This window comes from Desmodus rotundus, chromosome 3, assembly GCF_022682495.2.
Source record: "Desmodus rotundus isolate HL8 chromosome 3, HLdesRot8A.1, whole genome shotgun sequence".
Taxonomy (NCBI): domain Eukaryota; kingdom Metazoa; phylum Chordata; class Mammalia; order Chiroptera; family Phyllostomidae; genus Desmodus; species Desmodus rotundus.
Genome location: NC_071389.1, coordinates 152759599 through 152772108, shown reverse-complemented (window position 1 = coordinate 152772108; position 12510 = coordinate 152759599). Strand labels below are relative to the sequence as shown.

The 12510-nt window shown below is 42.1% G+C and overlaps 1 protein-coding gene across 3 annotated transcripts in view; it reads left to right on the top strand.

Moving 5' to 3' along the window:
• Nucleotides 1-12510, top strand: part of SLC4A8 (solute carrier family 4 member 8) — a 74637-nt gene that overhangs the window by 56771 nt on the left and 5356 nt on the right. For all 3 annotated transcript variants that reach the window (XM_053921480.2, XM_053921479.2, XM_053921481.2), the window contains 5 exons: nucleotides 1409-1477; nucleotides 2609-2782; nucleotides 5417-5554; nucleotides 9717-9808; nucleotides 11812-11907. In XM_053921480.2, the coding sequence (XP_053777455.1) occupies nucleotides 1409-1477; nucleotides 2609-2782; nucleotides 5417-5554; nucleotides 9717-9808; nucleotides 11812-11907 (569 nt within the window). The remainder of the gene's footprint in view (nucleotides 1-1408; nucleotides 1478-2608; nucleotides 2783-5416; nucleotides 5555-9716; nucleotides 9809-11811; nucleotides 11908-12510) is intronic.

The window sequence follows — 12510 nt, the reverse complement described above, 5'->3', positions numbered from 1 at the left end:
AATGACTATCTATGGCGCCAGGTGGGCACGTGAACTACCAGAGGGAACACTCTGTAACCTGTACGAATGTCTATCTGCTGTCTTACACACCCGAAACTGATACAAAGTGTTGAATGCAAACTAATCAAAAAATAAAATGAGGTATCAGTTCTGTAAAAGAGGGGCATGCATGTCCAGTAATGAACTGTCAGAAGGAGAAGTTAAGAAAACAACCCAAGGGCCCATCCGTAGATGAGTGGATAAAAGAATAGTGGTACAATGGAGTGTTACTCGGCCATAAAAACAAATGAAATCTTACTATTTGCGACAATGTGGATGGACCTAGAGGGTATTGTGCTAAGCAAAATAAGTCAGAGAAAGACTAATACAATATGATTTCACTTACATATAAAATCTAAAGACCAAAATAAACAAGCAAACAAAACAAAAATGGACTCATAGTTACAGAGAACAAACTGAGGGTTGCCAGATGGGAGAGGGGTTGAGGGGCTGGGAGAAAAAGGTATAGGGACTAGGGGTGTCCAACCTTTGGGCGTCTCTGGGCCCCACTGGAAGAAGAAGAGTTATTTTGGGCCACACATTAAATACACAAACACTAATGAAAACTGATGAGCAAAAAAAAGCTTTTAAGTAAATTTATGATTTTGCATTGGGCCACATTCATAGCCCTGCTGGGCTGCGAGCGGCCTGCAGGCCGGAGGTTGGACACCCTGGGAGATGTACTACGTGGTAGTTACAAAACAGTCACAGGGATGTGGAGTACAGCCTAGGGAACATGACGTTGTAATGACTGTGCATGGTGCCGGGTGGGTACTAGACTTATTGGGGGGTCACCTCATAAATTACATAATTATCTAACCACTATGCTGAGCACCCCGAGGCCAATATAAAATAATATTGAATGCCAGCTATAATTTAAAAAATGAAAAAAATACACCTTTCTTCTCTCACTAGTTAAAAAAGGGGGGTGTGTATGTGTGTCCATCCCCACAGAGGAGGAAGAGCCAGATAGGGGTAAAACATGAAGCCTGTGATTTAACCAGGACCATTGATTAAGCTGTGATTTTTGTGACTTCCTTCTTTTTTTGATTTTCTAAAAGGTTTTATTTATTTATTTTTAGAGAGAGGGGAAGGAAGGGAGAAAGAGAAGGAGAGAAACATTAATGTGCAAGAGAAATATCTATTGGCTGCCTCTCGCACACCCCCAAGGGGGCCTGGCCTGCAACCCAGGCATGGGCCCTGACCAGGAATCAAACCCGTGACCTTCTGCTTTGTGGGACAAAGCTCAACCCACTGAGCCACACCAGTCAGGGCTTGTGACTTCCTTCTTGGAGATGTAGAAGGTATTATAGTCTTGAGTGTACTGATACCAAGTGTAATCTCTGGTCTTTCTGCCCTTTGCCTTCAGTTCATCCCGATGCCAGTACTCTACGGAGTCTTCCTCTACATGGGAGTCTCTTCGCTGCAGGGAATTCAGGTATTGTAATGCTCAGCCAGGGCAGCGTCTCCTCCCCGTGAGCTCGCTTGTCCTGACCGTGGTGGGACAGCTCTAGCTCAAGCTAGTTCTTAAGAAACCTTTTCCTAGTCTTGCTGGTTAAGCTATTTTAGGCACATCTTTGGACACTGGGCAAAATATAGCCAAGTTGGCATAAGGTTACAGGGACTTACAGGGTAGCCTGGCTCTATGTCATGGTTCCAGTCATTTGTTATTTCTTCAACAATTCATTAGACACATTAAATACTAGGTGCTTTGTCAGACGCTGGTAAACTTAGATATGAAAAGTTGGTCAAGAACCAAACTGGCTTCCACACAGGGGAGGTGCTAGTTTTAGTGCCAGGCTAGAGTGTGAGAGAGGGGCCTTAACTGGGGTACGTTGGTGAAGAGATCGGGGAGTAGTGGGAGCTGCTCCGGGGAAGCGCATGGTACTTTCTGGCACACTCTGCCCTTTCCCATCCAGCAGCTCAGTACTCGGAGTCCTTTGAACAGAGGAACTCAGGAGCTTGTCACCGATTACTTGGGCAGCCCAGGTGATAAAATGACTTAGCTGCTTCTGCTGCTGGTGGCTCTGGTTCCTCTTTGTTTTTGTGGAATGTCCAGTGGTCATCCTTATACGCCAAGTTGTGATGTGACTCTGGATGGGTTATTTAATCTCTCTAGGCCTGTTTTTCATTTTATAGAAGGAAGGTCATATTTTCTCTCTCTGGAGTGTTATGAGGTTTCATGTTATGTTTTTACTACTAATAATAATGAGAATCTCCAAACTCCTTTAATAACCAGGAAGAGATTTGGTTTTGATAATAGAAAGATACAATTGTCTTATTTTAGTTTCAACAATTCCTGAGAAAGAGCTCTCTCAGGAGCCACAGTGTGGGATAGGAAAGAGAAATTTAAACCTAGAATTTAAAAAGATGAATTTTAAAGGTGACTCTTGTCTCTTACCAACCTCGGCCGAACTCCTGTCCTCTCTGAGACTCGTTTTGCACTTGTCTAGTGGAAGTGGTATTGCCTACCTGTCAGAGTGGGAGATGTAGGAGGCACAAATGGGCCTAACAAGTTTCTGACCCAGAGAACCTTCCTGAAAATAAGTTTCCGGTCCCCTTCTTTCAGTTCTTCGACCGCCTGAAGCTCTTCGGGATGCCTGCGAAGCACCAGCCGGATTTCATTTACCTCCGGCATGTGCCACTCCGCAAAGTGCACCTCTTCACCCTCATCCAGCTGACCTGCCTGGTGCTGCTCTGGGTCATCAAGGCTTCTCCAGCTGCCATCGTCTTCCCAATGATGGTGAGTTTTAAAAAATTATAATTTTTTAAGTTGTGGTAAAATATACATAGCATAAAAGTTACCATCTTAACCATTTTTAAGTGTATAGTTCAGTGGCATTAAGTGCATAACCACTGCCCCCATCCGTCTCCGGGACTTTTTTACCTTGCAGAACTGAAACTCTGTACCTGTGAAACAGTAACTCCCCGTTCCCTCCTCTCACCTGCCCTGGAACCACCCTGCTGCTTTCCGTCTCTGCATTGACTACTCTGGGTTCCTCGTGTGAGGGGAGTCTTGTGGTATTTGTCCTTTCATGATTTGCTTATCTCACTTAGCATAATGTCTTCAGGGTTCACCCGTGTTGTAATATGTGTCAGCATTTCCTTCCTTTTTAAATGATGACTAATATCCCATTATCTATATGAACTACAGTGCGTTTATCCATTTGTCGATAGGCACTTGAATTCTTACACCGTTTGGCCCTTGAGACTAATGCTTTGACTGTGAATAGTGGCAACAGGAAAAAGGACCCGTTTGTGTCCCTGCTTTCAGTTCTTTTGGGTAGATGCCAAGAAGTGGGATTTCTGGATCATATGATACTTCCATTTTTAATTTTTTGAGAACCTATCATACTGCTTTTCATAGTGGTTGCACCATTTTATAATTTTACATCTCTGCCAGCAGTGCACAGGATTCCAACTTCTCCCCATCTTTGTCAACACTTATTTTCTGGTGGGTTTGTTTGTTTGTTTGTTTGTTTACAGCCATCCTAATGGGAATGAAGGGGTATCTCATTCTGGCTTTGACCTGCAGATCCCTCATGACGAATGGTGTTGAGCACCCGTTCATGTGCTTATTGACTATTGTGGGCTATTTGTACATCTTCTTTGGAGAAATGTCTATTCAAGAAGTTCTTTGCCCATTTTAAAATTGGGTTTAGTTTTTTTGTTGTTGAGTTTTAGGAGTTCTTTATAAAATCTGGATATTGATCCCTAATTGATGAGGAAGTTTTGTTTTTTGGTTGGCCTTTGTAGGAGCAGCATTATTTGGGGGACCTTGAGGTGTGCATACATGTGTATAACAGTTCGCCACATTTATTTTTCAAGGCCACCAGTCTGCCTGTTCCTTCTTCCTCCCTTGCTCCCCACTCCTGACTACTTTTGTTAATCTGATGAGGAAAGGATTCTTCATGTTTGCAATAATTTGCATATTACTCCAAAGCATTAGAGTTCCAATTTAGAACTTATTGCAATCAGAAGTGCCCAAAATGGCAGAAATGCACTATTTTGAGCCACAGGGAGAGAGAAGGAGGCTGCTCTAGCACTAAGTGACCTGGACATTCTGATCTCCTTTCTACCTGAATCAAGGGCTTTGGAAAGGAGACTGGGGACGCTGGACTGTGTGTGGTGCAACAGGTGACAAGCTGTTTTATAAATCTGGGGTGGGTGATGAAGCTCTTGCCACCTCACTGTTTCATCGCCTCCTCTTGATGCCTTCCTCTCTCTCCCTCACTGTGTCGTGAGGAAGCTGAGAATCCAGTGGGCTGTCTGCAAGTTGCCCAAAGGGTGGGCCTCTAGAGAGAAAAGGGAGTGAGTGTAATGCTTGGAACTCGTTCAGGTACTTTTGAACTGTCTTACAGGGAGAACATTCAAGGCTGAGGAAACAGGAGTGGGGGCTCCTTTTCCCTAGCCCCCTAGATATATACTCTCCTGATGGGTTTCTCAGTTTTGCCAGAATATCTATAGGTTTCTACATATGGGTGTTATGTTCAGGGGTTAAGGGTTTGGTTAAAAAGTAGCAAATTCCTGACAACTCCTGAAGCGATACTACCAATTTTGGATTGATAGGAAAATAGTAATTGAAGTTCAGGAGAAATGTGGTTGAATCTAATAAGCCTGATTTGCCTCACTCTTTGTCCAGTCACCAGAGGAAGCTGGTGAACACCAATCAATCCAGGCAGGTCATTCTGAGTTATTCGTTTTCCTTTGGCTAAAATGGCCCTTTGGGGGGGGGAAAGCAGCAGCAATTGAGACACCCTGAGCTGTTTATATTGAGGTGATTAGCTGTCAGATTTTAGGCAAGTTATCCTCTCTCCTTGAGCTTCAGTTTTCCATTTATAAAATGATGATCAGACCAGGCCAGAAGCACTACAGATCCACGATGCAGGCATAAAGCAAGGATTGTGTGGGGAAATGGATAAGCAGAGGATCGGTGGGAATCCAGATGGTCCTTCCAGGTCCCCTCCCCACATGGTGAGGCACGCTTGGGCTGCGCATGCTCGGCCCACCATAGCCGAGTTCCTGCGGAGGCTGTCCACCCCTGTGCCTCCCTGGAGTCCTTCCTGCGGACCCCAAGCCAGGGAAGGGCAGTTCTTAGGGCCATCTGCAAATGAAGGGTTTTCTCTTTTTAATGAAAGAATTAAATCAGTTACTGTCTAAATGATGGGGTGGTTATGAAAGTTACGTAAAATATTGTGTCTGAGATACCTTAGTGTCTGGTAGAAAGAGGGCAGTCAACAAAGGCAACTATAGTGAGTGTTACCAGTTTGACTTTGCATGAAATGTCTTGGTCTGCTGTGAAAATGAGATTTTGCTTTTAACTCCAGGAAATGAGGCCCTTTAACTCACTTTATTTATTTATTTATTTATTTTTCAGGTTCTGGCCTTGGTCTTCGTCAGAAAAGTCATGGATCTTTGTTTCTCTAAGCGAGAGCTGAGCTGGTTAGATGATCTCATGCCTGAAAGCAAGAAGAAGAAGTTGGATGATGCCAAAAAGAAGGCCAAGGAGGAAGAGGTCATAGTTCTTGCACCAACTGTCTACTCTGGGGCATCCTCAAATTACAGAACCTAGGAAAGGCCAAAGGAAAAGTCAGCATGTCTGGAATCCCCAGGGTTATATTTAGAAGCTGGGAAGATTCCTCCAAAGGTGTTCTCAGCTGAGAGAGGATTAAGGATTTTTGTCCTTTTCTGTCCTTCATTTTTGGATTTGATAACCAGTTGTTTTTTTCTGTTTGTCTACAGTCTACTCACTAGGTTCATACTTAGAATATGAACATAGAATATGCTCTTATTATCGGATCTATTGGTTCATATTCTCCCAAAAGGTCTAATTTGACAAGTATACAAAACCTATTATTTTCTGAGAGTATTCGGTATGTACCTCATTGCAGAGGATGCTGTGGTTGGCATCATACAAAGATAACTTGCGTAGGACTTTCTGTCCTTCCTCATTTCCCTTGGCACTTGGCATCTGCCATCCACACAATGAACCCTCAGTCAGTTGCCTATACGTGCAAAGAACGGATGTGTAGCAAAACGAAAATACCAGAGCAAGAACTGAATGAGCCGGAAAGTGTTACCAAGTACAGTTAGTGCCTGAAATGGTGTCCTTTGCAATGCATTTTAAAGGACATTGTTTTCTAATCTCTCGAATTTTAAAAACCTTGTATTCCAGTTTTATTGAGATAAAATGGACATATAGCATTGTATAAATTTAAGGTGTACTGCATAATGATTTGGTATATGTAGTGCAAAACGATTACTGCAATAGGTTAGGTAACACATCCACCACCTCACGTAGTCACAGTTGTTTTTGTGGTATGAACTGTTAAATCTACTCTCTTCTCAATTTTCAAATATATAACGCAGTGTAGTCGCCATGCTGTACATTATGTCCCCTTAATTTTTTCATCCTATAACTGAAAGTTTGTGCCCTTTGACTACTTCTGCCCGTTTCCCCCATCCCTCCCCACCCCTGGTATCCACCGGTCTGCTGTTTCTGTGACTTCAGTGCTTTTAGACTCCACATAGAAGTGCGATGGTACAGTGTTTGTCTTTCCCTGTCTGACTTACGTCACTCAGCACAGTGCCCTCAAGGTTCGTTCAAGTTGCTGCAAATGGCAGGATTTCCCTTTGTGTGGCTGAGTAACATTCCAGTGTGTGTGTGTGTGTGTGCGCACGCGTGTGTAATAACTTTCTGTATCCGTGCATTTACTGATGGACACTTAGGTTGTTTCCCTGTCTTGGCTATTGTAAGTAATGCTGCAATAAACATGGGGGTGCAGATCTCTCTTCAAGTTAGTGATTTCATGTCCTTTGGCTCTATGCTCAGAAGTGGAATTGCTGGATCATACGGCAGTTCTATTTGTCATTTTTTGAGGAACCTCCATACTGTTTTCTGTAGCGGCTGCACCGATTCACATTCCCACCAACAGTGCATAGGGGTTCCCTTGTTTCGCATCCTCGCCAGCACTTGTCACCTCTTGTCTTTTTGATCAGAGCCCTTCTAACAGCTGTGAGGTGATGATGTGTTGTGGTTTTGATTTGCCTTTCCCTGATGATTCGGGATGTTGAGCCGCTTTTTCATATACCTGTTGGTCTTTGTATGTCTTCTTTGGGAAAATGTCTATTCAGGTCCTTCGCCTATTTCTTAAATTGGATTATTTGGTTTGTTTTTGTTTTTTGCTGTTGAGTTGTATGTGTTCTTTATATATTTTTATATTAACTCCTTATCTGACATATGGTTTGCAAACATTTTCTCCCACTTGTAGCCTTTTCATTTTGTTGATCATTTATTGTGCTGTGCAGAAGTTCTTTGTTTGATGTAGTTCCACTTGTTTATTTTTGCTTTTGTTGCTTGTACTTTTGGGGTCATATCCACGTCTTTGCCAAGAACAATATCAACGAGCTTTTTCTCTATATTTTCTTCTAGGAATTTTACTGTTTCAGATTTTACATTTAAGTCTTTAGTCCATTTTGAGTTACTTTTTGTGAATGGTATAAGACACAAGTCCAGTTTCCTTCTTTTGCATGTGAATATCTAGTTTCCCCAGCAACATTCTATTAAAGAGATTAACCTTTCTCCATTGAGTATTCTTGGCTCTCTTGTCAAGTACTAGTTGACCGAATATGGGTGGATTTATTTCTGGCTCCTGATTCTATTCCATTGCTCTATTTTATATTACTAAGTAAGTTTTACCAATTATAAGCACAAAAGCAATGGAAGAAAACTTTAAAGAGAGGACTGATGGAATTCACTATGTGAAATGTAAAGTTATCAGGCATTCAAAAACTTTATAAACAAATTTTTTTAATTATGTATACATACACATATATATATGTGTGTGTATATATATAGATATAAGTACACACACCTATTTATTTATTTCCTTACATAAAATTTGGGGTAGTGATGTCTTTTAAGAATAAAGTAAAGAGTTGAGGAGGTGTTTTTATTCAGGGCAATCAGTGATGGGTCCTCTAAAGAGACATCTCAGCAGAGACCTGAAGTCAAGGGCAAGTCATGATAACATCTGGTAGTAGAAACATTCCAGGCCGGGGGAAGAACACATGTGGAGGTCTTGAGGCAGGATGAGCTTGGTATGCTGGAAGAACATAAAGCCAGTGAGGCTGGAAGGGGGAGAGAGGTAGCCAGAGACAAGTTAGAAATTTGTGGCAATACTTCAGCCAAGAGGTGATGATGGCTTAGGCTAAAGGAGAGTTGGTGAAAATGGCTGGATTTGGGACTTATTTTGAAGGTAGAGATTTTGCTAATTATAGTGAGGGTGGGTGAGAGAGAAATCAAGGACAACACTTGGATTTGGGAATGAACAATTAGATGGATGGTTGTGCTGTTTATTAAGGTGGGGAAGACAACAGCACGTTCGAGAGGGAAATCAAGAGATGTCTTTTGGATGTTAAGTATAAGGTGGTTAGTAAACATTATATTGCACTACTTTCTATATTGTACTTAACTTCTAAGAAACTCTTTATAAAATTATTTTTAAAACTAAATCAAATTAAAAAATGAAGATTTCACCCCAAAATTTCATGTCAGCATTCGGCATTTATGGTCGTTTCCTTATGTTCTCTCACTCTCTCTGTGTTTGTTCATTTTTTGGGGGGGGTATTTTTAGAGAGAGGTGAAGGGAGGCAAAAAAGCGCGGGAGGGAAACCTCGATGTGTGAGAGAAAACATCGATTGGTTGCCTCTTGCACACCCCCAATCCAGGCGTGTGCCCTGACTGGGAATCCAACTGGCAGCATTTTGGTTTTAACGGATGACACCCAACCCACTGAGCCACACGGGTCAGGGCTCTTTATGTTATCTTTAAATCCTTAACATAGTTTTCACGCAGGTGTAATAATTGTATATTGGGGGGGCCTGTATGTATTCTGATTTTTCCTCCTTCACTTGATTGCGTGACACTTTCATGTTTCTGTACGTCTACACAGTAAATACTGACATTTACCCTTTTCATGGCTGCATGATATTCTCTAATGTTATAAGTAACCCAAACATTCTTCCTTTATTAAAGTTCGTAGATGTTTTATTATTAATCATACTAATTTAAACATATTTGTAAATATTTTTCTCTATAATTCTTTCCTTTGTACTAATGGGATTATTTCTAAGGAAACATTTTATTATGGAACATTTCAAACATACACAAAAGTAGAAAGGACATTCAGGATTCATATTTCCCCCAATTGCCTTATTTTTATTTTTCAATAATATGGTTGACTCAGGATCCAAATATGACCCATATACTACCATTGGTCGATATGTTTCTTAAATCTGTTTAGGAGTTCCCCTTCTGTCCTTTTTAATTTTTGTTGAAAAAACTGGGTCTTTGACCTATAGGGTTTCCCACCATTTAGATTTTACTAAATGTGTCCCTTGGGGTCATTTAACATGGTCATCTGCCCTGTGTTTCCAGTAAATTGGTAGTTCGGTCTAGATTCAGGATTTAAAAGAAATACCATTCTGTAGGTACAAACACTTAGTGGTCTCTCTTTTTGTGATGAATTAAATCTAGGAAAGAACATAATTATACTTTTTTATTAAAAATGTGAGAAAAATTAGGTAGAAATTGTGGTGATAGAAGAAAAAATGACGTGGTGTTGACTTAGGGTTTTACTCGGTCCATGATATAATGACATCTCCTTTTCTTCCAGGAGGCTGAGAAAATGTTAGAAATGGGGGGAGACAAGTTCCCCTTAGAGAGCAGGAAGTTACTAAGCAGTCCTGGAAAGAACAACAGTTTCAGGTAAAATTCTCACAACACCAAGGAGTTGACTGTTTTGGTTATTCTATAAATGTCTGGCTTTGTGTGTGTGTTGGGGGGGGTGGGTCACAACTGCAGCTACTGGTATAAAGAGCTAACACTCAGCCTCCCAGTTCCAACACGTGAAAACACCTTTTCCCTTCACGGTTTACTGCCTGGCCACATGCAAGGCACCAGACCAGTGCTGGGAATCACAGGGAGAGCCCGCGTACTGAGTGCCTTCTCCGTGACAGGACTATGCTAGAAGATTTACTGTGTGCTCTCATTTAATCTTTACAACAACTTTCTGATGTAAGTCTTATTACCCACATTTGTTCAGTGAGGAAACTGAGGCTCAAATGGTTTCAGGTAATTTGCCTGAGGTCATAATGCTGCTAAAGCAGACAGTTTAAGATTCAAAACCTAGTCTGTGTGTTCCTCAAACCAGAGCTGCTTCTGCCTTTCTCTGCTACCTTCCAAAGATGAATAGGATCCATGATCCTTGTTTTCAGAGAGTTCTCAGCCTGGCAGCCATGAAACCCCCAAGTTTGGGCAGGCCTGTGGGGATGGGCAGAGACAGCCCATTCCAGCTTGGCTCGTGGCACCTACAGTTTCGTGAGCCAAGGGGCAACTGAACCGAGAGCACAAAATTCCTTATTTCTGCCAGTGGTTTCAGCCCCTTTCTCTATTGAAGCTCTTGCTCACCACAGGTCGCAGGAAGCCTAATCGGTCCATCTGTGGTATCATTGCTGGCATTTTGTTTCCTCTCAGTTAGAGATACACACAAGCAGAAAGAAGCCAGAGGTCAAGAGAGGGCAGAAAAGGAAGAGAGGGGATCTAGGTCACCTAAATCCTGGATAATTTATTGCTGAATCATTGAATTGCTTGTGGTTTATACTGAAGTGGAAGTGAGGAAAGTCTTGTCTTTGAACATTTAAAAAATTTTGATGTATGTACGTATTGTGAAATGATTACTATAATCCAACTGATAACACATCCATCACCTCTTACAGTCACCAGTCTTTTCTTTTTCTGTGGTAAGAGCGTGGGATCCACTTTCTTAGCAAAGTTCAAGTGTGCAGTACTTTGTTATTAACCATGGTCGCCATGCTGTTCATGGGTCTTCAGAATTCATTCATCTTGGAACTGAAATTTCGCACCCTTGGATTGCTGTCTTCCCTTCCTCCACACCCAGCCTCTGCCAACCACCATTTTACTCTCTGTTACTATGGGTTTGACTTTTTGTTTCTTAAACTGATCCCAGAAGAAATGGAATCTTTGGACCTTAATAAGCTTTCTACAGGGTGTTCTAGGAGCCATAGGCCTTGAATTCTCTGGCAGCAAAGTAGGAGCGATGTTCCTCCTCTGCTAGGAGAATGCTTGCTGCCTTCTCTCTCGGCCTTGTGGAAGGAGACAGTCTGGCTTACAGAGAACTTCAGAGTACTCTGGGGTTCCAGAAAGCCAAGGACTGGATCCAAGGTCTTAGTGCTCTGCTTACTGATGTTTCACCTTGGATGGTCACTTAGCCCTGGGAGCTTTGGTTTCTGCACCTTCAAATGAGGATGTTAATCATCTCTGAATCTGTGGCAGTTAAGATAATATACTGTAAAAATCCTTTGTTAACTACAAATGTAAAACATTTGGCCATGTAATTGAGAAAATGAAGAATGCTTAGCCCCATACTTGGCACACAGCGAACGCTCAGTAAGTGGGAGCTCCTGATGCTACCACTATTGACATCTCAGTGCTGTCCTCAGCATCCCCAGGGTGGTCTCCGGAAGGAGTGCAGAATTGTGGGGGCAGGGCTGGCCGCCACCTGGCACATCAGCCCAGCCCTCGGCACCTTATGGGTCACCTTGCCTCTACATTCCGACCATCTGGTTCCCAGCACTCCTGAGAGCTGTTAGCTGGGCCTTCAGACCCTCTGCTGGGTGGTGGTCGTTATAGACTGAGGTATGGATTTTACTGGTATGTCTGGCATTTACTGTCCTAAGTATTCATTTCAGGTGTGACCCCTCTGAGATCAATATATCTGACGAAATGCCTAAAACCACAGTCTGGAAAGCTCTCAGTATGAATTCCGGGACTACAAAGGAAAAGAGGTAAAGAGAACTATAATGCTGTTTCTTTATTTCTGGCTTTTAAAAATAGTAGTCATGTTGAAAGTAAAAGGCATTTTAGTTGTAAAATTGAACTTGTCTAATAAATATCCCTTCCAGGACTGCTACTAATCTCGCAAGAACAACTGTAAGCCTAAGGAAAGTAAAAATGTTTTCTAACCATTTGAACAGATACACTGTTTTGAGCTGCCCATTTATACAGGTCCAAAGTCAAGATGGAATTATTTGGGGATGTAAATTTATTTTGTCTATTTAGTTCCCTTAATCTTCTTTCTAGTCCCCATTTCGAAATCTACAGAGCATTTGTTTCCTGCAACCACACAAACTGGGAAGTTGCTAAAATATTCAGATAGTGTTGATAGTATTGACACAATTCCGTCATGAGAATTATAGCCAAGCAAAGATTTTGAAATATTAAATGGCACCTGTGTTCGTCTTTTGGAAACTACACTCTGTGTGCGGCTCGTCAGTGGCACGGACCACGTTTAGTCAGGGCGGTGCCGGGCGGGGAAGGACTTGAGGCTCTTTGCCTGCAGTGAGGTAGGCCGTGCACCCACATTGAATGATTTAGTCCCGACGCCATTC